This window comes from Notolabrus celidotus, chromosome 4, assembly GCF_009762535.1.
Source record: "Notolabrus celidotus isolate fNotCel1 chromosome 4, fNotCel1.pri, whole genome shotgun sequence".
NCBI classification, from domain to species: Eukaryota; Metazoa; Chordata; class Actinopteri; order Labriformes; family Labridae; genus Notolabrus; species Notolabrus celidotus.
In genome coordinates, this window is record NC_048275.1 from 33,674,882 (window position 1) to 33,702,380 (window position 27,499).

The following is a 27,499-nucleotide window of genomic DNA, read 5'->3' on the forward strand; positions in this document are numbered from 1 at the left end:
ACTACAGTTTTACATCCTTCTTTCTACAGCAACAGAAATATAACACTTTGGTTTCCATGTCATATGAGGAACACAGTTTTACTCCCAACACAGGAAAGAATGAAAAGTCACAACACACACACACATACACACATACACATACACACACACACACACACACACACACAAACACACACACACACACACCCAAATCATGTAAGGTCATGTAAAGAGGGGGACAATTTTAGCATTAGATTTAGGATTGATCTTAAGATACTTTTGATCACGTTTAAGGCACAACATAGACTAGCCCCTCCATATGTCAATCAATCAATCAATCAATCAATCAATCAATCAATCAATCAATCAATCAATCAATCAATCAATCAATCAATCAATCAATCAATCTTCATTGATATGGCACAAAATCCCAACAAACATTATCCTCAGACGCTTTCCAAACAGAGCAGGTCTAGACCGTATTCTATGTTCTATTATTGACTAAAACCCAACATCAAGACAGGACAAGATCCAGTCCCATCTTACAGACAGAACTCAGTCTGATCTCATCTTAATCCACCATGAGCAGAGCACTTTGCAGCATTTAGCAAGTTACAGTGGCAAGGACAAACTTCCTTTAACAGGCAGAAACCCCCAGCAGGACCAGACTCATGTTAGACACACATCTGCTGAGACCTTGTTGGGTCTGGAAAGAGGGATAGAGGAGATGAAGAGAGAGAGAGATAGAGAGGGAGAGAGAGAGAGAGAGAGAGAGAGAGAGAGAGAGAGAGAGAGAGAGAGAGAGAGAGAGATATGATGGTGATGAGATGAGTAGTAGTGGCTGTTGTCTTGGAGTCCAGCACGACCGTATCAGCTGGAGTCTGGCACGTCCACAGCAGATAGACGTCTATGGCAGTGACTCAGAGGAATCTACGAGACAAGGGCGCTCAGGGACTCCAGAAAGGTCTATGGTTAGTAACTTTAATGGGAAAGGGAGAGTTAAAGTAAGTGATGGGGGTGTTGGGGAGAGGGGGTGTGAGGTGGGATACCAGTGTGTCAGTGTGCCAGTTCCCATGGCAGTCTAAGCCTATAGCAGCATAACTCAAAGCTGATCCAGCTCTAACTATAAGCTTTATCAAAAAGGAAAGTTTGAAGCCTACTCTTAAAAGTGGAGAGGGTGTCTGCCTCCCAGACCCTGACTGATAGATGATTCCAAAGCAAAGGAGAGGGCCCTGATAACTGAAGGCTCTACCTCCCACACTACTTTTAGAGACTTTAGGTATGACAATATATCTCTGAGCTTTTATCCCCCTATGAACCAGGACGCAGTCTGAAGTCCTTTTGCGGTGCTCTGCTGGCTGTTTGAAGGGTTTAAACTGAAAACTAAAGGCGATAGGGCCTTCGCTGTCAGAGCACCCCGACTGTGGAACAGCCTGCCAGAGGAGATCAGACTCACAGAATCAGTCCCTAATTTTATTTAGCTACTCAAGACACACCTTTCTAATAAAGCTTTGTGAATTTATTCTTATTTTTTTATGTTTTACCTCTCTGCTTTTATTGTCTGTTTTTATTGTTATTGTGAAGCACTTTACTTGCAATGAAAAGTACTAGAAAAATAAAGGTTATTATGGTTCTGCATGGTGGTGTTGTGGGTAATGCTGTTGCTTTACAGCGAGAAGGTTCCTGGTTCAAGTCCCCGGTCGGGCAGGTGCCTTTCTGTGTGGAGTTTGCATGTTCTCTCAGTGCATGCGCGGGTTGTCTCCGGATAATTCATCTGGTTAATTGGTCTCTAAATTGCCCGTAGGTGTGAGTGTGTGTGAATGGTTGTCTGTCTTTCCATGTTTGCGACCTGTCCAGGGTGTACCCTGCCTTCCTCCCGAAGTCAGCTGGGATAGGCTCCAGCCCCCTGTGACTCAGAAAATGGACTCAAGATAATGGATGTATGGGTTATCTTGGATACACCTGCAGGCTTGTCTTGAGCCTACCATCATAGAAGAAGCCAAAGAGGACAAAGTGAAGTCTTTGAGGTCGCTACTTTAAACTCACAGCCATGTTGGTACAATGATTTCAACAACGTGATAGATATTCAAACAGTTTCTGATCCATCAGGCCACAGATGTTCATGTCTTCTCAGCCAGCAGATTAAATGAAATACTACATCTGTAGCTGTTATAATGCTCTAATAACTAAAAAAATGAAAGGTGATCTCTAACTCCCTGGATGATATAAAGTCTGCAATGGAAAGTGATCATGACCTTAAATGATCATCCTGTTTAAGGCATAATGACAGACAGACCAGCCAAAGTAAATATCACAATCTGTGGTTTATTACCGAGGGGTTTAATGTACACGTTGATATGAATTCATAGAAAAAGCTATTTATTCATGTACAAATTACAAATACATCAGCTGTTTTCTCCACTCTTTTGTTTAAATGTACACAAGTCTCTTCTCTCCCATCGCTGTCCCATAGCAGCTTTGCAACCTGGCAAGACTTTGCAGTGAAACGCAGACAAGAGAAGTATGAAAATAAAAATTCATCTGAGTCATCTCAACACATACAGAAAGAAGAAGAAGAGGAAGAAGAAGAGGAAGGGGAAGAGGAGGAAATACAAAAGTCTTTTAGTTCTTTCTAGGAAACATGGAACGTGGCTTTGTTTTAACACGCAGGTTCACTGACTTTACCGTTCTGGAAAAAACAAACACAAAATCTCACAAACAGCTTATTATTATTATTAACACTTTATATTAGCTACTTGTTTGAATGCATCAGGATGTGCATATGAATTAACTTGTGATACCTTTAAAAGCTTTCCTATATGCAGACGGAGGGATGGCGATGGAGGAAGAGAGGGAGCAGGCAGCCGGCCTCTTCACAGAATTAAATATCCACAATCAGTCTGACTGGGTAGAACGTAACAACTTTATCCCCCAGCACAAGTCCATAGGGTTTGTCAAGAGTTAAATGAGCTAAACCTCCTCGTATGACACAAATAAAACTCCATTTCAAAACAAAATAAGAAACAAACTTAAAAAAGCAACAGACAAAACATTTATTTATACAATTCTGTGTTTCTATCCCCCACATAGTAGATTAAGTTTCATCTTCATCTCAAGTAAGTTACTGTTTGTTTCATTTAGTGTGTATCTTATACAGTGCAGAATATATGGGCTTTGATTAAGTAAGTGTCTGTGTATATGTGTGTGTTTCTGTGTATGTGGGTGTGTGTGTGTGTGTGTGTGTGCTTGTATTTCTGTACTTTTAAGGACCGATGTCCCCTCAGGAGTAAAACGTATAAAGCTCTACTAGAATAAATGTCAGCTGATTACCGCTGTCTTTCAAATAATAGTGTCAGGATGAAGACCAGGTCAAAGGAGTTGGACTTCAGCTCAGAATGTATAATCCCATCGATATACCTGTGATTTCTAAAAAGCATACACCAGAATAAAGCATGACTTAACTTGCTTCACTTTGGACTCCTCTAAATGTTGAGCAAAGTGAGAGAAACATCATTTATTCCAAAAGATATCAGACTTAATGGGAAGTGATTGGTTAGTTATTCTGTGAGCGTAAAAAATAGACAACCAATGTATCAAATACAACAGCTTGGTCAGTGGTGCAGTATCTGGACACTGTCAAACCAGCATAGTGTTGAAACCATAGACTATATAAAACAATGCATAGCACAATAGCTCCCCCAAAATGAAGCCAAAACCTTTAGGGCACAGCTCTTTAGTAAATGTAGCACTCCTTAGTGGATTAGAGTGGAGGAGGAACACCTAACAGAGAGTCATTGAACTTTCCATTGCCGTGAGCGCTGTCCACTTCCTGTGGACTGTTCTCACCTAAGGGATCTTTACTCTGTAAATTAAATGTGTGTGATCTGGTTAATTTAAGGGATGTGATGTCAGTCAGCATGCCTTGGCTCCAAACAAAGTCACTGGTGCATTGTTAGTGCCCATAGATGCTGTGTTTTGGCTTCACTTTTTTTTTTTTACTGGGGGGAGATGAAGGTGTGTTGTCCATAATAATAGACATTCAGTTGTTGGAACCAGATTTCAATATGTCCTTCTTTTGTGAGGTTGATTTCTTTAAAAGTTTACCCAAAGCCCACCGTGCTGTTTGTGTTGGGACATCCTCACAGCGTTAACCACATGATCATTACTGTTACACACCCAATAACGGATCTCATGTGAACTGTTTCACTGCAAGCTTTATTTATAGTCTTACCAGAGCTAGTGTGTGTCTTAGCGTCATCTTGACCCCTTTGTTGTAAAAGGCTAACTTGATGTTGCTTAGTTATGATGCTAACTCGAGGGCGCTAAGCACACATGTGACACTGAATCTACTAGATGACACAGATCGTCATATTAGAAGCACATGGTAACTAACCCAGCTGAATGTGATGAGTTTGGACTGAATATGTGGGTTGGAACTTTGTAAGGATTTGGGTTAGGGTTAGGGTTAGGGTTAAAGCTGTTGTTTCTAAACTTAAAGCTGGCCTAGATGTTAGCCCACAGCAATCACTATGTTCACGGTCTGTCCGCCATTTTGGTCTAAAAAAAATCCTTTGGAAAAGTCTCTGGAAGTGAGTCGACAACTGTGATAAAACACAGTATTAAATAGCAGATGGTGCACTGTAACATCTTTGGTGATCATGTGACTTTTTAAACTATGCTAAGCTAGGCTAATCACCACAAGACTCGCTGTGTCCCAGATGAGGGGCTTTATCCTGCAAAGGGCGCATTTTAGCGTTGCAGTTGCATGTTGAAGGCAGAAGTGCAAAAACTGCAGTTCCTCAAGCATCCACTTGAGGCTGGTTCCAAAAGCCCAGGAAGCGCAGCAAATTCCCATGTTAAAATGCATGTTTTTACAGCCTAGTTAAAAGGTGGATTTGGTCAAAACAGATGGTCTTTGTTTGCCTACACTGCACCAGGGGCAAGCCTGACAGACCTTGGCACTCCTCAACTCCACCTCCCTCAATGTTTCTAGTTTGACTGAAAGTTAGGAAGAGTCAGTGTTTTTAATACCACAACTGCTATCATTCAGCTTCAACTAACACCACTAAGACTACATCAATGTTTTAATGGTCGAAGGTTTTCCCATTTTGAAGACTCAGCTTACAAATGCGTCCTGCCTTTTAAGCCGCTATGGAAATGCGCCAGGTGCATCCAGCATGGGCCAACATGTCCCAAGATTCATTGCGTGCCAATTAGATTGGGATAGCAGACTTTCAAACAAAGCCATGTAAAACATTGTGAAATGCAATCCACTGGTTTGACTCTGTTTTAAAGTTGGTGATACAGATAAAAGGTTACTTGAAATCTAACTTTATATTAAAATTGTAGGTTAAGCTTTGTAGCGTTTGCTATGTCAGCTAGTTCCACTGCAGCTTTTAAGGTAGGCAACAGGAGTAGTGTTTAGTAGCGAGAGAGTAAGGGCGGGAACAGCTGGTGAAGTCGTCCGTAGAGCAGACAGTCTCATTTCAGTTTGTGGTCTACACAGCCCAGGAAGGTCTGGTCCTTTGAGGCTGGATCTTCTCAATCTCTGATTGGGGGAACAGCGCCTTTATTTGGGTGCAACAGGAGATCTACCATCACACTGCTGGAAAATTAGGTTATACTTAGATTAAAGAAACAACAGCAAGCTACAGTGGTAATGGTCAAGTCTTTGATTGTCAGTTAAAGATATTATACTTAAAAAATTAAGGCCTTAACTTGGTAATACTTTTTAATAACTGGAAAGGGTTCATTTTAAAACCTCCACATTATAAAAACACTAAGATGAAAAAATAAAGAAAATATAATAAAATAGAAATATTGTAAAAACAGGAGTAAAATCAGAACCAGGACTTTGTTGATTCAGAGGCAAGATTTGGGCAAAGGTTACCAATAGATTAGTGACAGTTTAAAGGCACACCCCCTGATATAAATATGATGACCCCCTCAAGCTTAAACTCTCCCCTTGGTTGCTTCCGATGATCAGCTGTGAAGTGGTTTGGGATTTGGTAGTGCTGATGGACATTTACACCAATCCAGGGAGTTCAACTTAACGTGTGGAGAATTTTGCAGTGACATGGACGTCCTCACAAGTATAGTAATACAAGCTTGTGCGTGTGGTTTTAATGTCTCTTGTCGCCCCCTAGTGTCCATCCGTGCTCACTGTGTGTGTGTCGATGTTGGGTTTGACGCCGCCTCCACACAGTAGTTAGGTTTGTCAGAGGGAGTGAAACCTGGCAGACACACACACTGATAGGAGCCCACTGTGTTGATGCACTTTGCATTTTTACACAAGGACATCCGGTTGTTGAGTTCGGAGCACTCGTTCACGTCTGAGGACAGAGAGTGAAAGTCATAAAAATGTGTTGAATGGTGTTTGCGTTTGTGTGTTTTGGCTAAGTGTAGCTGCCTTCTTACCGATGCAGGCCATGCGGGACAGGTCCAGAGTGTACCCATCAAAGCAGTCGCAGGTGTAACCCTCCTGAACTCTGACACACCGACCGTTCTCACAGCCGTTCAGTATCCCACACTCCTCTGCTCTCAAACCTTCAAAGGCCCTGTACGGATCTGTGGTGCAGGAAAACAACAACAAAGTGTTTGTTAGCTTTTAGATGTGGCATGATGACTCAAAAGTCTCAGAATTCAGAGAAAAAAAAAGATCGCAAAACAAAAGAAGTCATTGTAAATGAGGGATTTGATCTCAATGATTTTTTAATCTGAATAAAGATAGTTATATACATCAGTTAATGACATTCACACTGGTTCAGGCAGACAGCTGACATGTTGGTTGGAAAATGTTTCTACAGCAGCTGAACATTGTTTTTGATCATCTCTGAACTCATCACCCCCTGCAGGAGACCATAACAACACTGGGAAGCTCATTCAGTGACAGGCTCAATCACCTACGGTGTCTCACGGAGAGATACTGCAGGTCTTTTCTTCCTGCAGTGGTCAGACTTTATTATCAATAACAATAATCTCACCAAAAACGAACTCAAATGCAATATCTCCCAGGTTTATTTATTAATGTGTAATTATTACTTCATTCTACCCATCGTTGTGGTTCTGTACATTGTTTTTAACCTATGTTACTAGTCTGTGCACATATCTCACTGCATCACTCGTTTTGTAAATATATGTAAATTAACTTATTTACTTCTGTGCGTACTTTACTTAAGATTTGTAATTAACTTTTTTGATTGCTAATATTTTTTTAATAATTACTATTTCATATCCTCTTGTTTACTTTATACTGTTTTCTACTTTGCTGCTGTAAAACTTTTAATTTCCCCGTTGTGGGACGACTAAAGGAATATCTTATCATTCTGTAAAGATTTACTTTAAACACAGAAATGAAGGAGTGATAAGACAGTATCTTAAACCGTCTAACCAGAGCCTGCAGGTGGAGAGAGAGAGAGAGACCAGAAATCTTGCGTCTCAGGCAGACCGCCACATTGGGATGAGACATTTGTCCACTGATTGAGAGAATGATGCATGTCTGTGAAATCAGTGCAGCTTCAGTTGCCCGCTTCATCCAGCTGACAGGCTCAAAGAAAAGTGTCAAAATTGGAGCTTGCAGCAAAGTGACGGACTCCCTGTTAACTTTAAAGGTGACATATCATGCAAAATTGACTTTTTAATGGTTCTTTACCTGAAATATGTGTCCCTGGCATGTCTACAAACCCCCCGAGAATGAAAAAAATCCATTCTGCCCCTGTTTTGATTTCTCCACCTTTCTGTAAATGTGTGTGAAACGAGCCGTTTCAGACTTCCGTGTTTTTGTTACGTAACAACAATATCCGGTCTGTCACGGAGTCAGAGCTCGGAGCTTGTTCAGCCCATAGACTGTATAAAATAATACTGAATCCCCCCTCCGTTTTTCATTACCTGCACAAATGTGTGCTAACAAGGAGCTTAGGATGGAGGCATGCTAGTTGTAGGCTGTCTTAATAAACACAAAGGTCGGTTTTACTCCCCACGTCTGCAGATTTGAAGATCTAGTGGATGATTTTTATTTATCATGGATAAGTGCTAGCGCTAGTTAGCATAGCTACATAGCTACATGTCGTAGCTGTAGCTGTAGCTGTAGCTGTGTACCAAGACACACGTCTACATACTGACAAATAAAACAACAAGAAACACAGAATCTGTGACCAATCCTTCAGAAAAGGTCCCGCTGCCTTTCTGGCAGAGGTCGGTTTTACTCCCCACGTCTGCAGATTTGAAGATCTAGTGGATGATTTTTATTTGTCATGGATAAGTGCTAGCGCTAGTTAGCATAGCCACATAGCTACATGTTCGTAGCTGTGTACCAAGACACACGTCGACATACTGATAAATAAAACAACAAGAAACACTAAATCTGTGACCAATCCTTCAGAAAGGTCCTGCTACAGGCGCCTCTCCGTCAGGATCAGATTCTGGATCAGATTCAGAGGGTTGAAGTAACGTGATCTCTGAGCAGCCTTGTATATTCAGCCAACATGTAAACATTAGATCAACGTGCTGGACAGCCGAGGCACATCCACTTCCTGAGGGGGCGTGGTCAGAGAGAAAACAGACTGTTCTGAGGAGGACTGAAGAAGAGGGTTTTTCAGGCATGCCAAAATCTGATTTCAAAGTGTTTTTTTGAGCATAAACTTTAAAGACATGTTTTGGGGACCTCTTAGACCAATATATATTGATGAAAAAAAGTGTGATATGTCACCTTTAATATCTGCCTTTCAATAACAATCCTACAACAAGCTTTACTGTTGGATCCTGCCAAGTGCATTGTGAGCAGTTTATCACCTCTTTAAGCTCTGCGCTCAGACATGTTGTTTATTTCTCTGTCACCAGATGGCAGCATTGCATTGATTCACTGCTTCAGTCATGACTGAAGTTAAAGCAGTACAATGATAGAAGAGAAGCTCCGCAGGTAGCGGTGCTTTTGCTCTGTTGTCCAGCTGTTTGTGTGACGGTCCATCCCCCTACAGATGCTCAGAGAACTAATGACAAAAAATCCTCCTGTCCTTGAGCCCTCTGTATCAGGAGGTGAATATGTTTTTTAACTTGTTTCTAATCCAGAGCAGCAAATCATTTGACACCATTGGTTTAAGGAAAGGAGAAATCAATCAACATTTAGTGAAGTAGTTCAAAAAGCACCTCTCAGTCACTCTAACACAACCTCTCCTAGGACGTACGATAAAGTCCTTTTTAAGGCTTTTTATTTAATTGATTTGAAGGATGCAGAAATAGAAATACTCACGCTCCTCGCTCTCATAAAAAGGCAGAGACGCCTGCTGCTCAGATGACAGAGAGTAGTCCGGGTTCACTTCATATTCATGGACGGGGCTGGCAACGAGGGCGTCGCGACCATATGGCCGCCGCGAGTCACCCAGAGGAAGGTTACACATGGAGGCGTAGTCGTCTGAGACACAGACAGACAGAGAGATAAATCACTGGAGACCAAACATCAGGAGTGACAAAGGTCTGTGCTAATAATGATCATTATTAAAAAAGGAGAAGGGAGGGCTGAAGAATGATAGGCAAAACAAGGAGGTAAGTTAGACAAGGAAGAAGAAGGAAAAAAGAGAACAGGACAAGATGAGTCAAGAGAGAGAGAGAAGGAGGTGGAGAGAAAGATGAAGAGGGAAAAGAAGGTATAGAAGTAAAATATGATGAGGGAAGAAAGAGACAAAGACATTCACCGTGCATTCAAATGTATCTCTGAGGTTATCACAGCTCTGAACATAAGCCTATTAGCCCACATCTTCTAGTTTATAAACCTAAAGACAAAACCTTGATCTTTGGAAAACCTTTTAGTCCCTCAACTCTGATCAATGAACTACATCTACTATAAAACTTTATTCAACATTTCTCTCTTGTTAATCACAGCTGATTGGCTACATCTGATGTGCAGACACAACTTCCTGCGTGTCATTTCTGAAAACACTACTCATCAACGAAAACAGGATGTGAGACATGTGTTACAAATATTTATTACCCGGCTTTCTCACTGATCTTCCAGTTGTGTAAGATGTTTGATTCTGATTGGTCAAAACCTGTTGACTACGGTTATTAACTTTCACCAACATGAGCAACGCAGAGGCAAACTGATCACACGTCATGTCAAATCAATCAGCAGAAAAGAGCACATTTTGCCACCAAAGTTATTTAAAAAAGGTAATTTTAAAGGTGTGTGAACCGCAGAGCTCAGAGAAGTAGGAGAGCTGAATGAGGACATTTTCATGTTAAATCCACCGCAACAGGCAGAGAAGAATCCATTACCATGGAACGATCACTGACGAGGTATCACTGGGACTAAAAACTGTATACATAAGTAATTTTAAATCAATAAAATAATCTTTAATCAAGTTTTTTACCAACGTGTTTGTATCTTAAATAAGTAGTTGGATAATCCACTTTGCGTTGGGGTCTTGTCTCCCCCTGTCAGGATCTTCTTTCCCATAACTACCTGCTAACCATACATTATCCCTTACATAATGGTTAATCTGACACTCTCTTATGTGTGGGTTGTGTGTTTGTGTGTGGTGTGTACCGGTGTCTCTGGGCGGACACAGTGCACAGTCCATGCCCCAGGCCTCTCCGTACAGACAGCAGCACTCTGTGTACGTGGTCTTCCTGTTGGGACCCAGCGGCCTTGTGCACGTCATGGTTTCTATCGCCGTCTGCCAGCAGATACCCTGGTAGTCCACCTGCTCTGACTCATGTTGTTCTGCAAAGAAACACAGCACGGCTACTGACTGGAGAACACAGAAGAAGAGTCCACACAGAAGCTGAGCTGTTAAACTGTTAATGCACGTGTTTAAAAGAAGAGTCTGACTTACCCGCCACCTCAGGGACGAGGACACAGCGGTTAGTGTTTGGGTCCAGCACCAAGGGATGTATGCATAAACACATGTATGAGCCATCTGTGTTCAGACACTGGCTTCCGACGCATACAGACTCATCCAGACATTCATTGATGTCTGCAGGAGAGAAAAACAAACACAGACGTTGAGTGGAAAACAGAGCACAATCAGAGGACTCTCTTCATGAGCAGCCCTTCTTTAACATGTAACCAGGGTAAAATCAAGTGTTGTCTCACACATAAACTATTTACATGTAGCTGTAAATAATTCTTCAGCTATAAAACCACTTTGCCAACTAAAGCAAGTCCTAGCACCCAACGAAAGTCTGCTCCTGTTTGTGTTTGATTTCTGAAAGCAGCTCAAACACGCTGTGAGATATAACCAATAAAATGTTTTTCCATTTACACTGGAGGACTCAAACAGTCTGGTTTATGTCTGCTCCTCTACGACTATCAATAAACTGGATCACCATGAAAAATTAATATGATAAAAAATGCTTAGAAATGGAATTTGCTTACTCGCTGTCATAAACTTTAGAAGCTAACGTCAAACACAACTGCATTTATTCACTCCAACTCTCCCTTCATTGTTTCTCATTAATCTGCAGAGATAAAGCTCAGAGGCCTCGGGCTGGCTCTGGGCTGTTACTGACTCGTCAGGTCAGACCTAAAGGTCCAATTTAAAAAGAAATTAGCCAGGAGCCAGACCTCTGCTGGGCTTCACTCTATTCTCAGTCTCTTGCTTTACTTTATATTGCAAAAATCTTCACTGTCTACCTGAAATTTCACTTGTCTGAGCTCACTTGTACTACCCAGATGCATCAGCATGTTAAGTTTGTAATAATGAGACATGCTGGCTTTTAATTCAGGAAGAAAAATGTGGTTTGTTAAAGTTCGACATTTGGGAGAAAAGTACAAGAAGTTGTTGTTGTAGCTGTCGCTGCCACCTGTAGCAACAGCAGTTTCTTTATAAAGCACATTTCATTACAGGTAAGCTCAATGTGCTTTACATTGAGGATAATAACGTGCAGCCAACCCCATGAGTCATCATATGTACATGCTCACAGAGCAACTATTCATACGCTCTGGAAAATAAAGAGTTATGGAGTTTAGTTTTAAAAGCAGAGACGGTTGTGATGGACTTCAGGTTAGCAGGCAGTTTGTTCCAGAGAGAGGGACCACAGTAACTAAAGTCCTCTTCACTGGACTTTGATCTGACTCTGGGTACGGTTAAAAGACATCTCCCTGATGACCGTTTCGATAGTGATTCTGTTTTGAACAGGGAGCCAATGAAATGTTTTAAGAACTGGAGTGATTTGTTCCAATGTATAGTACTGATGATACCTGAGGAATTGAGGTCAGCTCAATCAATACCTTATTTTAAATCACTCCTCAAAACCTACTTTTATAGAAAGGCCTTTTTCAAGTAAATTCGCTGTTTGCCTGTTTTTAATTTTATTGTTATTTCAGATTTTAATTAGTTTTATTGTGAATCCAGTTTGACTGTTTTATTGTTTCATTGGTATAATTGTTTGACTTATTCTTAATTCCAACACAAACTGATTGTATTATATCTTGCACTTTTAACAGCTCAGGTCCTACACTTAATGTTTTCCATGCTTTTAATGTTATTTAACAGAGACATGTTTCATCTGAGGCAAAATTTGTCTCTTTCGATGCATATTGACCTCATTAAAAACAGAGTCATGTTCACAAACACTCTCATGGAGCTCCTCATCTTTATTCAATAAAATCTAACATTTAAATTTCTGTGATTCTGTGGTTTTAAAGACAGTCTCTGTGAGAACGTTCTCAATACTAAGGGAGCTACCCCAAAAGGTTTTGAGTTTGCAGCTTTAATCCAGTGTTTGCAAATTGATCAAACATCGTTGTATATCAGATCAAAAACACTCTTAAGGTGGAAGTGTATTGATGTTACTTTAAGGTATCTTTCCCTTTGTACATCCTGACCTTTGCACTCCAGCTTGGCAGGGTCGTAGTCCTGTCCCGTCTTGCAGTAGCACTCGTAGCTGCCCACAGTATCCAAACAGAAGCCTCCTTTGCACACCTCCTGGCCGAACATTGAACACTCATCTGCGTCTGCAAACAGGTGGAGAGAGGACAGCACATGTTACGTGTTCAGAGGGTGTTACAATGCAGAGCGAGGAGTAACTGTAGAGGTTTAAAACACACATGTGAGGTAACTGCAACATCAGTGAAGACATAGTTATTCTAAAGAAACTAGAGACTGAGCATGAAAAGAGGGCCAGAGTTGAAAACTGGATCAGAATCATTGTAACGTGTATGGGAAATCTTTTGTTTGTTGTTCTTCTGTCAGGATTCTTGAGGGCAAAGGTCAGAAATATATAACCATCAGTCAGACTAACACTGATCTTAATTACTGGGAGTTTAAAAATCAACAGGGATAATAATTATTGATGAAGCATCAATGTGAGGCAAATAAATCTTCTGTCACATCACGTCCCATCACGTCACACCTCGCCACGCCACAAAACAACACATCACTTCACGGCAAGTAATTGTCTTTCCACGCTACGCCATGACATGAAACAACACATCACGCCTTGTCATGTCTTGTCTCGTCAAAACATGTCACATCTCGTCATGACAAGTCATGTCCCATCACGCCATGTCACCTCAAGTCACGACATGTCAAGTCACGACATGTCAAGTCACGACATGTCAAGTCACGACATGCCATGCAATTATACATCACATTACATGTTACGACACCTTGTCAGGTCTTGCCACGTCACATCTTGTCTTGTCACGCCATGTCTCGTCACGCCATGTCACGTCTCACCATGACAAGTCATGTCCCATCACGCCATGTCACCTCAAGTCACGACATGTCAAGTCACAACATGACATGTCACACCATGTCATGTTGTGACATGACATGGTGTGACATGTCAAGCCACGCCATGCCATGCAATAATACGTCACATTACATGTTACGACACCTTGTCAGGTCTTGCCACGCCACATCTTGTCTTGTCACGCCATGTCACGTCTCGCCATGACAAGTCATGTCCCATCACGCCATGTCACATCAAGTCACGCCATGTCACCTCAAGTCCCGACATGTCACCTCAAGTCACACCATGTCATGTCACAACATTTCATGTCACACCATGTCGTGTCACAACATGACATGTCACACCATGTCATGTCACGCCATGTAACATCAAGTCGTGTCACGTCGCGTCACAACACATTTCACGTCATGTGACATCATGACATGTTACGTCAAGTTACTCATGGCACATCCGTCACAACATGTCACATCACAACACATCACTCATGGCACATCCGTCACAACATGTCACGTCACGCCACGTCACGTTGCGTCGTGTCGCATCACATCACGCCAAGTTATACATCGCATTGCATCACACTGCACCGCATCCCATCATATTGTTTTGTAATAGATCAAGTCTATAGGTAAGGGCAAAGAGTTGTGTGCTTAACTGATTATTATAATGATTTCACATCCATGAAATATACTTAAAAATCATTCTTCACATAAACAAACCATCTCACTGATATTAAAAATGGGTCCTTAGTTTAGCTACAGGTGTAAAAACAACTTACAGGGGGAGAGAAAGAAGGGCAGAGAAAGAAAGGGAGAGATTGTACAATAAAAACAGATTGCCCATATCCTGACTTTAATCTCTTCCTAACATAGACTTCCTACAGCCTACAGGATTTATGAGCACATTGAAAACCAAAGAGGGGTCAGCATGGAGACACAGCTGATCATTATAAGTAACTATCTCTGTCATAAACATCAGACACCAGCATACCTCTGTAGCTGCCAGATGTTGGTACACCATACAGCAAGTCTTCACTGGGAATTAAACCTCTCCCAGAAGGACACATCTGATTGAACTGGTCTGAAAGGGAACATAAAAAGGAATCAGTCATTGAAGTAAAGAAATGGTTGAAGGGTTGTTTGGTTCAGATTCTGAGTGTTCCTCCTACTCCTACTCTAACTCACCAGTGCCATTGACAGGACAGGGGTGAACCTCGCAGTTGTCCCCCCAGCCGGCTCCAAGCGTGCAGCAGCACTCCTGCAGGGTGACATGGCTGGTCAGCACACTCTCACACAGGTTTTCATCATTCAGATGATAGTAGCACTCCTTACGCTCCACTGATGACGCTGGAGATGAATGAAAAGACAGAGAGAACAATAAACACACAGTGAGACAGCGAGGGTCATGAGAGGAAGTAACATCTGTTCAGATCAGAGGTCGTCACTCGTCTGACTCATGAGAGGAAGGAAGCCATGAGGCAGACCTGAGCCGCTGAAAACCTCAAGAACCAACCTCAGAGTCACTCAAAGCTTCTGTTTATCAGCTTTTAGAAGAAGTCTGATGTTTTTATTGACTGAATAAATGACCACACCTGAAGCATCAGGAAATCACTCCTACCTGTGGGGATGGGCTCACACTTGGCGATCATGACGTTGTACTCCTGGCCGCTGGGACACATGCAGAGGAAGGAGCCGTCCACGTTCACACACTGGGCCTCTCCACACACACTGCTAAGCAACTCACACTCATTCACGTCTGTGGAGGAGAAAGAGAAGAACGTATTGATTACCCAGCTGTGTTTACGACAACCTGATCAAACACACCATATCAAATCAATCCAAGGGAAAGAATCCAGCTCATTTCACCTCTGCCTGTTGACACTGTGGCAAAAATGTTTATTTTGTCTCAGGCTGAAAGTCAGTTATCAGATGTGAGAGCAGCCTGAGGAGCTACTGGACCCCAACAATCTCTGACAGGGAAAAGTGGAGCAACATTTTCATGCTGGGCATATGCCTCTTGGTTGTTTGGAAACTATCATTGTGAGCTAGTGTACAGAGCAATTCGAAAAGTATTGAATTGAAACTGAGAAAAATAGACATAACACTATTTTGGTAATTATAGCAAAGAGAAGCACACAGGGAGAGATGACTGCTGGGAAAGCCTGACAGTTGTTCCAGGAGTGGTACAGTGCAGACCTGCGATGTATCTGAATGACAAGCAGATAAAAGTGAATCGCCAAGGAAAGTTTCAGCCTATATATAAATATACAGTTTATCCTTAAACAATAACAACAGAATTCTTTATATTGGGTATTTCTCATAACAGATAATACAATTTGGAATCTGGCAGTCAAAATAATTTCTGGTGGCCTTTCTAGTAGAAATTGAATTCTGGAGCTGAGGCGTGCTTTTAGCCTAAATCACACTCTGTAAAGTTTTGAGAATGACACAAATATTACATTTTCACAAAGTCTGCTGCTTCAGGGTTTTTAGGTGTTTTTGTCAGATGTTTCTATGGTATAATGAAATACAATTAGAAGCATTTCATAAGTATCAAAAGCTTTTATTGAGAATTACACAGAATTCATACAATAAGTCAATATTTGCAGTGTTGACCCTTCTTTTTCAAGACCTCTGCAATTCTCCCTGGCATGCTGTCAATCAACTTCTGGACCAAATCCTGACTGATGGCAGTCCATTCTTGCATAATCAATGCTTGGAGTTTGTCAGAATTTGTGGGTTTTTGATTGTCCACCCGCCTCTTGAGGATTGACCTCAAGTTCTCAATGGGATTAAGATCTGGGGAGTTTCCTGGCCAAGGGCCCAAAATCTTAATGTTTTGTTCCGTGAGCCATTTTGTTATGACTTTTGCTTTATGGCAAGGTGCTCCATCATGCTGGAAAAGGCAGTCTTCATCACCAAACTGCCCTTGGATGGTTGGGAGAAGTTGCTCTCGGAGGACGTTCTGGTACCATTCTTTATTCATGGCTGTGTTTTTAGGCAAGATTGTGAGAGAGCCCACTCCCTTGACTGAAAAGCAACCACACACATGAATGGTCTCAGGATGCTTCACTGTTGGCAAGAGACAGGACTGATGGTAGCGCTCACCTCGTCTTCTCCGAACAAGCCTTCCTCCAGATGCCCCAAACAATCGGAAAGGGGATTCATCAGAGAAAATGACTTTACCCCAGTCCTCAGCAGTCCAGTCCCTGTACCTTCTGCAGAATATCAGTCTGTCCCTGATGTTTTTACTGGAGAGAAGTGGCTTCTTTGCTGCCCTCCTTGACACCAGGCCTTCCTCCAAAAGTCTTCGCCTCACTGTGCGTGCAGATGCACTCACACCTGCCTGCTGCCATTCCTGAGCAAGCTCTGCACTGGTGGTGGCCCGATCCCGCAGCTGTAACACCTTCAGGAGACGGTCCTGGCGTTTGCTGGACTTTCTTGGGCGCCCTGGAGCCTGTTTGGCAACAATTGAACCTCTCTCCTTGAAGTCTTGATAATTCAATAGACGGTTGACTGAGGTGCAATCTTACTCGCTGCTATAAACTTCCCTGTTAGGCCCTTTTTGTGCAATGCAATGATGGCTGCAAGTGTTTCCTTGCAGGTAACCATGGCTAACAGATGAGGAACAATGGTGTCATGCACCATCTTCCTTTTAAAGTGTCCAGTCACTCAATCATGACAGATTGATCGCCAGCCTTGTCCTCATCAACACCCACACCTGTGTTAATGTGTGTGACACCTGTGTGTCATTGAAATTATGTTAGCTGGTACTTTTGTGGCAGGGCTGAAATGCAGTGGAAATGTGTTTTTGGTGATAAAGTTCATTTTCAAGGCAAAGAGGGACTTTGCAATTAATTGCAGTTGAGCTGATCACTCCTCATAACATTCTGGAGTATATGCAAATTGCCATTATAAAAACTGAAACAGCAGACTTTGTGAAAATTAATAGTTGTGTCATTCTCAAAACTTTTGGCCATGACTGTAGAAACAGGGAGTTTAATACGGCTCTGATGGAGTCTCCTCGGCTTTCCGAGTCAGGCACATGGAGGCTGCCATTTAGACCCAAAATATGTAAAAAAATAAATAAATAAAATAATAATAATAATAAAAACAGAGCCCAAATTTAAAACTAAGAATTGCACCATAATAATTCAAACAGCATGGTTGCATCATGTTTGAAAGGCTGCTATTCAAACTGGTTAGTTCAATCCCTGAAGGTTTAATCAAAGATTTAAAAATTGAATTTCCAAACAAGTTTTTAAGAATAAAAATACTTCTTTGCAGCTCTTCATTTACCAAATCTAAGCAAAGGTATGTGATTATTCCCGTGTTCAGTAGAGCTCAAGGGAGGAGTGTTACTCAGAGTTAATATGGTGTAAATTTGGTCTTACTTGTTTCCTCATTCGTAAAAAGAAGAAGATAGAATCTCAGAGGCAAGACTGGAAACCACAGGAAAAGAAGACAAGATATAAGAAACATGAGAGAGGAAAGCAGAGATATTTGGCTGATAAGAGGAGAAGAATGGATGGAGGGGAAGGAAGACGGAGAGACGACACGCATTCTGAATGGTTAGCGGTTCACCACCACTGCTGGTTTTCAAGGATTGTGTGTGTGTAAGTGAGTCCATCTGTGCTAGCCACAGTACAGTGATGGTTTGGCAGTGAAGAGGAGGCAGCTGGCTGGACTAAACTTGGGTGGGACCCAGCAGCACTGCCAAAGGACAGATGGGAAGTGTGTGTAATTGTGCAAAAGGACAGAGTGTATTGAGACGTACGAGTACAGCGTGTTTGCAGTCTTGGTACTGTACTTTACGCCTGTTTGTGTGTATTTCTGGTGAGCTTGGTCACGGGGAAAGTGTTTGTGGGGTAAGTTTTCTATCGAGGTTGAGCAGAGGGAAATCTGCTCTGACGGCGCTTCCTGCAGGAGGAAATTGGACTCGATGGGAGCTGTGGGGGCTCATTTAGCCTCGGGGAAACCACCAGCACCATCCAGCTCACACTCATTCCAAACCAAGCCTGAGGAAAACCACCGACTTTTAACATTAGCTCCATGCAGTCCACATTGAGATTGAGTGTCCACGATGCTTGGCAATGCTGCATTCAGGGTTATCTGAGAGACGCCAAAGGTAACAGGAGGGTTAGACCCTGAGATCTCCAAAGACAGTTAGGAGCCGGGTCATTTAGCGAGAAAACTGAGAAAACCAGGCATGTTTTGAGAGTTTAAGACTTGAAAATGTCTCAGATCTGTTAACTGGCTCTTTAAGTTATTGTATTTTATTCTTACTTTTTTATCCTCTCAACTCTTTGCATCATCTAATAGACAGTGAAAGGCAATAATATTTTGAAAGGAACAAGTCTCCTGAAACCCCAATCCAAAGAGATTTGCAGAAACTCTGAGACATACATCTCTAGAAAAAGACTGAGACCACGAAGTTGATTCCTCAAATCAGCGTCTTTCCATACCTCGCTCTGCGTCATGAGGCACTGATTTGGTGATCACCCGACAAGCCATCTAACAAAGACAAGCTGCTCGACATTATGCATGAACACTGAACAGTGGCATCACGTCACCAAGCAGTGATGTGAACGTTTTGTGGAGAATATGTTCAAACACATGAAAGCTGTTATTAAAAACTGAAGGATTATTCCACCAAATATTGATTTCTGATCTCCTCTAAATCTGACGACCTGGAAAATGCATCCTTGTGAAATCAGAAGCTGTTGTTAAAAAACACTTAATGCTCCTGTGTGGAGTTTTGGCTGGTTTTGAAACAGACTGAAATGAACCTGTAGCCTCCTTATGACTTACAACAGTAAATGATACCATCATATTCACCATATATTGTTTTGTTCTGGTTATTTTTAATGTCTTTAATGTCTGGGTTGGTGTTAGATGAAGACATTAACTTCACCAAAACTTTGAAAACAGTCTTTGTTTGTTCGTAGATATTTAAAATTTGTTTGATTGTTTTTTTGTGTGCTAATCCTATATTTTTACAGCTAATCTTAAACATTATGTGTCTTTTTGAGTCAATGGTCTGTAATCATTATTATTATTTTTAATTATTATTTTTTATTGGACATGTAGTGATGTTATCATTATTACTATAACTATTATTATTATTATTATTATTATTATTTCTATTGTTATCATAAGTACTAGTAGTAATAGTAGTATTAGTATTATTATTTTTATTTAATTATTTATTTATTTCTTTTCTCTGTGTTAGAGGAGAGGGTTGACAGAACATATCTTTGTCTTAAAATCAACTTTTCCCACACTGTGAACCTTGCATTTTGTTCCTTTTTTTCTGAAAAATTATAAAAATAATATATATTTAAAAATTATAATAATAAAAACATTACTAAATCTAAGGTGGCTCCTAAGATAGATGATTAAGTTCCACTTTAAGAGAAAGCAGCAAGAGAAGTTAATGTTGTTGTCCTAGTAAGGCAAGGCAGCTTTATTTGTATAGCGTATTTCATACACGAGGGCAACTCAATGTGCTTTACATTAAAACATTAAAAGCATTGGAGACATTCAGACAAGCATAAAAGAACATAATTAAAATGACAAATATGATAAAACAGAAAAGAAAAGGAAAATTAGAAATATATTAAAAATTACATTAAAATTTTAATTTAAAGTGGGTTAAAATAATCTAAGATAGGAAGGCAGTGGCAAATAAAAAAGTCTTAATCTTTGATTTAAAAGAGGTGAGAGTTGGAGCAGACCTGCAGCTTTCAGGGAGTGTGTTCCAGATATGTGGTGCATAATGACTAAACGCAGCTTCACCATGTTTCGTTCTGACTCTAGGGACTGAAAGCAGACCAGTACCTGATGACCTCAGAGGTCGAGGTGGCTCATAAAGTAGTAGCAGATCAGCAATGTATTTTGGGCCTAAACCATTCAGTGCTTTATAAACCATCAGCAGGATTTTAAAGTCTATTCTCTGACCGACAGGAAGCCAGTGTAGAGATCTAAGAACTGGAGTGATGTGGTCTACTTTTTTGGTCCTTGTTAGGACTCGAGCAGCAGCATTCTGTATGAGCTGCAGCCGTCTGATGGACTTTTTAGGGAGTCCTGTAAAGACCCCGTTACAGTAGTCTAGTCTGCTAAAGATAAATGCATGGACCAGTTTTTCTGCATCCGGCTGAAACATAAGTCCTTTAATCCTTGATATATTCTTAAGGTGATAGTAGGCTGACTTTGTAATTGTCTTAATGTGGCTGCTGAAATTAAGGTCTGAGTCTATGATTACACCAAGGTTTCTGGCTTGGTTTGAACATTTCATCTGTGCAGATTGGAGCTGAGCAGTAACCTTTAACCTTTCTTCCTTGGCTCCAAAAACAATCATTTCAGTTTTTTCTTTGTTTAACTGAAGAAAGTTCTGGCTCGTCCAGTCATTGATTTGTTCAATGCATTTACTCAGTGTTTGTATGGGACTATAATCTCCTGGTGATATGGTGATGTAAATGTGTGTGTCATCTGCATAGCTATGGTATTTTATTTGGTTGTTTCTTATTATCTGACCTAAGGGGAGCATGTAGATGTTGAATAGCAGAGGCCCCAGAATGGATCCCTGAGGTACTCCACATACGATTTTCATTCGCTCAGATGTGTATTTACCTATAGACACAAAATAGTCCCGGTCATTTAAATAGGACTTAAGCCAATTTAGAACTGCACCAGAGAGTCCCACCCAGTTTTCAAGTCTGTCCAGCAGTATCTTGTGGTCAACTGTGTCAAAAGCAGCACTAAGATCAAGTGATACCAAAGCTGAAATTTTGCCATTGTCTGTGTTTAAATGAATATCAGTAGATCACAGTTTTACCTAAATATCTGCAAAGATGCCTCAAAAAATACATGAAGCCTTCCCAGTCAAATATCGGTCCCAGTCACACCTCCAGGAGGGATCCACCTTCCATTTCTAACACACCACGACTTACAAAGCAAACGTCCAATAACAGATGAAGGAGCATGAGTGCACTGATCATGTTTGTTGTGTTTTAGCTACTTCCTTTTCATGAAGTCCATTGCAAGGTCTTCTGCACAGACTAGTTAGTGGAAGTCTTTGGTAGGGTCATTAAATCATTACTATAAGATAGAGATAAACATTTCACATGTTCATACACTCCTCCATCCTCAAAAGTTAAGGATTTAAGTGTGCCTGAGTGAAATGTTTTAGCAGGTGTTTGGGGGTCGCTGCTGTTTTGTGCCTCTCACGGGGCCACACACTTCAGCCGCTCGGCTGTGCGTCTCTGTTTGACATCGTGCTGGAGTATATTAGTCGTGCTGCTGCTTTTAGTCGCCACAAAGTTTATACAAACTTTACAGCGGACATCGGTTTCCTCGAGGTCCGAGTCTGCAAAACCAAACCACTTCCAGATGTCTGAGGAGCCTTTTTTCAGAACTGCTCACTTTTATTAGCACCAGCACATGCCAGCAAGCAAACACTTCACCTGCGTCTGCAGAGGACGCTCATGTTTCTCAGGAGAGACGTTGCAGCTCTGTACTGTGATTACCTGATTAAGATTGAAAATGCGGACACTCACCCACACAGCTTTGACCATCTGGGGACTCCTGGTAGCCCTGGTCACAGAGGCATCGGAAAGAGCCCAGTCTGTTCTCACAGAAGCCGTGAGGGCCGCACAGCGTCTCATTAAGCCCGCACTCATCGATATCTGGAGGGAAAACACAAACAAAGACAAGACGTGACATTTCATCCGTTTACCTTTCCAAACTTTTCCTTTTAAAAGATTCTCTGTTTCCCACAGTCTGAACATTTTATTCTATTGTTGATGTTTTGTTTAAAACGCACGATGACGTAGGAACATCTGCTCATCAAATGAACACTGATTGTTTGCAGATTAAAACAGGCATACCCACACACTCAGCAAAACACCATATATCCCCTGTTCTCCTTTATTTCCTTCCAGACAGATTAAGGAAGTGACACGAGAGGTGAAAATTAAACGCAGTGGATTTCACAGAATACTAACAGCTTGTGCAGCTGAAGCAGGTGGTGCAATAGGTTGTAAATAAGTCATGCATTAAGTGCCTTCATAAAGGTAGACATCCAGACACACACAGACACACACACACACTCACACACACACACACACTCAGACTGGAGTCAAAGCCCCCTGCATAAATCACGAGGCAGAGAGCAACAAATATCCCTCCTCGTCTAGACAGCCAGCTCAAAGGCTTCCGTCTGTTTCTGTCCTCTCATTTTTTCCTTCCTTCCTTTCGCAGCACATTTCTTTATTTGGTGTTGTTTTCAAACTTTTCAGACTTTTTTTTCTGAATGCTGTGCATGTCTTGTCAAATTGGTGAAGAATCATTTTCCTAATTTGCGTGTGTTTTGTCTCTCTGCATGTGTTTTCTCCCGCTGTGGTGTGCTGATCTCAGAAAGTAAGAGTCAGAAATGAAGGTAAAATAATATCTATTGGACTAAAGGGAACGGCTCTGTCTGCTGTACAATCTTAAGTTTAATATGGGAGACACACAGCGGATAATGGAAATAACGCCTACATTTACCATCGTTGTATACCGCCAGATAATCACCACAGTATTTAACCCTGTTTATTTATAATGTAGTATTGTCAAAGTAACATTAATGTCAAGATATATTATTCTAGGTTTTCTAGAAGTGGTCATGAGTATGGCACAGCAACCACCACCTCGCTGCAGATAGTAAAATCTTCTCTCTCGCTGTGCATAGCTGTTAGCTGTTAGTGCCAGGGTCAGTGAGTTATGAGTGAGGATCTATTTTGCCCTAAATGAAAAGAAACTATTATGAGTTGTTTTGTTTTGTATTTTCTTTGTTGTATTCTGTCTTTGATTTCTGTTTTTATTTAACAGAGTTCTCCTTGTGTCTTCCTGGTGTTGTGTTTTAGTGTTTCATGAACTTTATTTGTTACCTCTTTGTGTTCTTGTGTGTTTAATATCTGTCTGTTTGCTCCCTGTGTGATTTCCTGTGGTCTTGGTGTTGAGTTGGTTTTCAGTGTTTTACTAAATAGCATATTCTTCCCGTGTGTTGAGTCTAGTTTTTCTTCCTGTGTTTTCCCTCCTTCTTGATTGTCTACACCTGTGTCTTGTTGGTCTCACCTGTGTCTCGTTACTCGTTACCCAGTGTGTGTGTATAGTCTCTGGCTGTTTTGGAAACGGCCTGCTGCATACTACCTACGAATGTAGTATGCAGTAGGTACTGCATACTACATACTGCGTTTGAATTCAGTCTGTAGTATGACTGTTAAGTTAGATCTGTTCTGCAGGATGCTGGGTCAGGCGTTGCTGGATTTCTGGTTTCGGAAAGCAGAACTAAACAACGGCCATGCTGATAGATAAACTGCTTCTTTAGCATCACTTATGATTTAAAAAGTTACTAACAGTGCATATTATAAGGTCATAATATAATTTAAGTATTATAATAAAGGTGCATGTTTGCAGGACGGGACATTATTTCAATATTAAAGTGATCGTGCAAACTGATGTTGTTCATACTGAGATGATATTACACATTTTGAAGGCTTTATATCAGTCAAACATTTAAAGGTGACATATCACGCTTTTTTATCAATATATATTGGTCTAAGAGGTCCCCAAAACATGTCTTTAAAGTTTATGCTCAAAAAAACACTTTGAAATCAGATTTTGGCATGCCTGAAAAGCCCTCTTCTTCAGTCCTCCCCAGAACACTCTGTTTTCCCTCTGACCACGCCCCCTCCGGAAGTGGATGTGGCCTCGGCTCTCCAGCATGTTGATCTAATGTTTACATGTTGGCTGAATATACACGGCTGCTCACAGATAGCGTTACTTCAACCCTCTGAATCTGATCCAGAATCTGATCCTGACGGAGAGGTGCCTGTAGCAGGACCTTTCTGAAGGATTGGTCACAGATTTAGTGTTTCTTGTTGTTTTATTTATCAGTATGTCGACGTGTGTCTTGGTACACAGCTACGAACATGTAGCTATGTGGCTATGCTAACTAGCGCTAGCACTTATCCATGATAAATAAAAATCATCCACTAGATCTTCAAATCTGCAGACGTGGGGAATAAAACCGACCTCTGCCAGAAAGGCAGCAGGTCCTTTCTGAACGATTGGTCACAGATTTAGTGTTTCTTGTTGTTTTATTTGTCAGTATGTCGACGTGTGTCTTGGTACACAGCTACAGCTACGACATGTAGCTATGTAGCTATGCTAACTAGTGCTAGCACTTATCCATGATAAATAAAAATCATCCACTAGATCTTCAAATCTGCAGATGTGGGGAGTAAAACCGACCTTTGTGTTTATTGAGACAGCCTACAACTAGCATGCCTCCCTCCTAAGCTCCTTGTTAGCACACATTTGTGCAGGTAATGAAAAACGGAGGAGGGATTCAGTATTATTTTATACAGTCTATGGGCTGAACAAGCTCCGAGCTCTGACTCCGTGACAGACCGGATATTGTTGTTATGTAACAAAAACACGGAAGTCTGAAACGGCTCGTTTCACACACATTTACAGAAAGGTGTAGAAATCAGAACAGGGGCAGAATGGATTTTTTTCATTCTCGGGGGGTTTGTAGACATGCCAGGGACACATATTTCAGGTAAAGAACCATTAAAAAGTCAATTTTGCGTGATATGTTTAAGCGTCTCCTGCACGACAGGAAAATACAGACGCCAGCCCTTTGAAGGAAATGACTGAAAGTTTATCTAAAAATAAAATTATAGTTTTTTTTACTATCCTAAGATTGATCTCTTGATCAGGAGGTAAAAACCTAGCAGCTCTGAATGTGATGAGATTATAGACGTAGTACTTGGAAAACAATATTTTTAGAGATTTGACTATTTATATTTTTTAAGTAATATTTTGAGGGATTTTACACCTTTATTCAGAGACAGAACAGGGGACAGAACTGGAAACTGGGAGAGAGTGGGGGAATGACATGACACAATTTGACCATTAGGCTAAATCCCCGCCCAGAGTTTTTATGTTAAATGGTAGAGAAAATAATAACAACAGAAAAAAACAGACCTTCATGTAAAAGGGATCTAAGTCTATCAGAGTCGAGAAAAAGTGCTCACTTCACAGCAGGACGAACAGAACATTAGATGATAATCATCTTTGTATGCTTCACAGTGATTTTTAATTAAAGTTTCAGGGAAGTTAAAGGCCCTGTGAGGAGTTTTGAACTGTCTGAGAAACAGACTGAAAATGATACTGATGCCTCTTTATGACCTTCAATAGCAAACAAGACCATCAGCAGCAACACTGACACCTTCTCTGTTGTCATTTTTAATGCCTGAAACCGCCCTGAAGGGGGTAGGTGTCAGACCAGATGATGGACATCTTGCTTCAGCCTTTATTTGACTGTTTTCATGGAAAATAATCACATTGCCTGAAAAAGTTGACTATCTAAAGACAACAGGAAGAGGTTTTTGTTGAAAACACTGCTTTTACAAGTATAGGACAAGAGATAAAAGGTATCACTTTGTCCACAAGGGGGCGCCAGAACCGATACAAAACAAAAGTTCCTCACAGCAGCTTTAAGAATAATCATTTGCATATTTGTGTGTGTGTGTGTGTGTGTGTGTGTGTGTGTGTGTGTGTGTGTGTGTGTGTGTGTGTGTGCGTGCGTGCGTGTGTGTTTTTTTCTTCACATTGTAGTTGCATCTTACCATCACAGGAGGGCGTGTCGAGGCTGCCGGTGAATCCGCTCTCACACACACATAGGTAGGATCCCTCGGTGTTGAGACACTCTCCGTGGGGGGAACAGAGCTCTTGTTCGTCCATACACTCGTCAACATCTGAGAGGACAGAGAGAGAGAGCCACTGAGAGGCCTGTTCATCCATCAGAGGGGCACCGTGTGTCACACTACAAGTCTGAATCCAGGATCACAAACACATCTGCTGATGAAAGGATGCAACCTGCTCCAGCCCTCACCTCTGCAGATGGTGCCGTTGATCTGTCTGAATCCGGGGGGGCAGGTACAGGTGTAAGAGCCCACGTTGTTCACACACTCCCCTACGGACCCACAGGGCCTGGCTTCTTCTAGACACTCGTCCACATCTGCAACACAAATCAGTCCAATCAGAGGAAGACTAATTAAATGTCAATTAAAATTTACGACAGACACAAAACACTATCACTTAAAAATGCAAACATATTCAAGGGTAGATTAAAACTACATCACACTTTGAAAATGATAAGTTCATTACTGAGAGCAAATGATTCATTTCTTCATTTTTCACATGAGCTGATAATTAAAGTGTTTCTGTTGTGACCTCTCAGGTGACACCTTGAACAGAAGACACAGGAGCCATATCAGGGTGCTTCAGTGACTGCCCATCATGCTCTGTGCCGGGATGAACGCCTGGCTTGTTATGTCAACGCTAATTAATTCTTAACAGCAGAGCAACGCTCAAAATCACACCTCATGAGAGATCAATCTGCAGAAAGAAGATCTGTTTAATATTACTCTGAATCTATTTAGAGATCACAACTTAAGATTTCTAGTAAACAGCTGACCAAGAGAGAGGAAGTCGAGAGGAGGACGATCAGGCAGAAACTAGTGAGGGATGTTCAAACACTCAAGGAGCTGAGTTGAAGGGACATCGAGCAAACTGAAGAAAACAGACACAAACTGCAACACAATGTAGGCTTTGGCAGAGTTACAGGACTGGTTGAGTGAGAAGAAAACACCACCAGTGAAGTCTAAGGGAAGATGACACTATAAAGGTTTAGTGTTTAGACTTTACCTTTAGTGAAGGTTTGAGATTAATTTGATTCATAACAGTAACACAGGATAATGTTTAGACTTTACTGTGAATTC

At 41.3% G+C, this 27,499-nt stretch overlaps 1 protein-coding gene across 2 annotated transcripts in view; it reads right to left on the bottom strand.

Annotated features, from left to right (window-relative positions):
• Positions 1-2,279: 2,279 nt before the first annotated feature.
• Positions 2,280-27,499, bottom strand: part of ltbp1 (latent transforming growth factor beta binding protein 1) — a 159,277-nt gene continuing 134,057 nt past the window's right edge. For both annotated transcript variants that reach the window (XM_034682485.1, XM_034682484.1), the window contains 12 exons: positions 26,611-26,736; positions 26,345-26,473; positions 22,226-22,354; positions 15,286-15,423; positions 14,853-15,014; positions 14,659-14,748; positions 12,803-12,931; positions 10,809-10,949; positions 10,520-10,696; positions 9,227-9,388; positions 6,397-6,546; positions 2,280-6,311 (listed from right to left, as the gene is read on the bottom strand). In XM_034682485.1, coding sequence (XP_034538376.1) covers positions 6,139-6,311; positions 6,397-6,546; positions 9,227-9,388; positions 10,520-10,696; positions 10,809-10,949; positions 12,803-12,931; positions 14,659-14,748; positions 14,853-15,014; positions 15,286-15,423; positions 22,226-22,354; positions 26,345-26,473; positions 26,611-26,736 — 1,706 coding nt within the window. In that variant the 3' untranslated portion in view covers positions 2,280-6,138. The remainder of the gene's footprint in view (positions 6,312-6,396; positions 6,547-9,226; positions 9,389-10,519; positions 10,697-10,808; positions 10,950-12,802; positions 12,932-14,658; positions 14,749-14,852; positions 15,015-15,285; positions 15,424-22,225; positions 22,355-26,344; positions 26,474-26,610; positions 26,737-27,499) is intronic.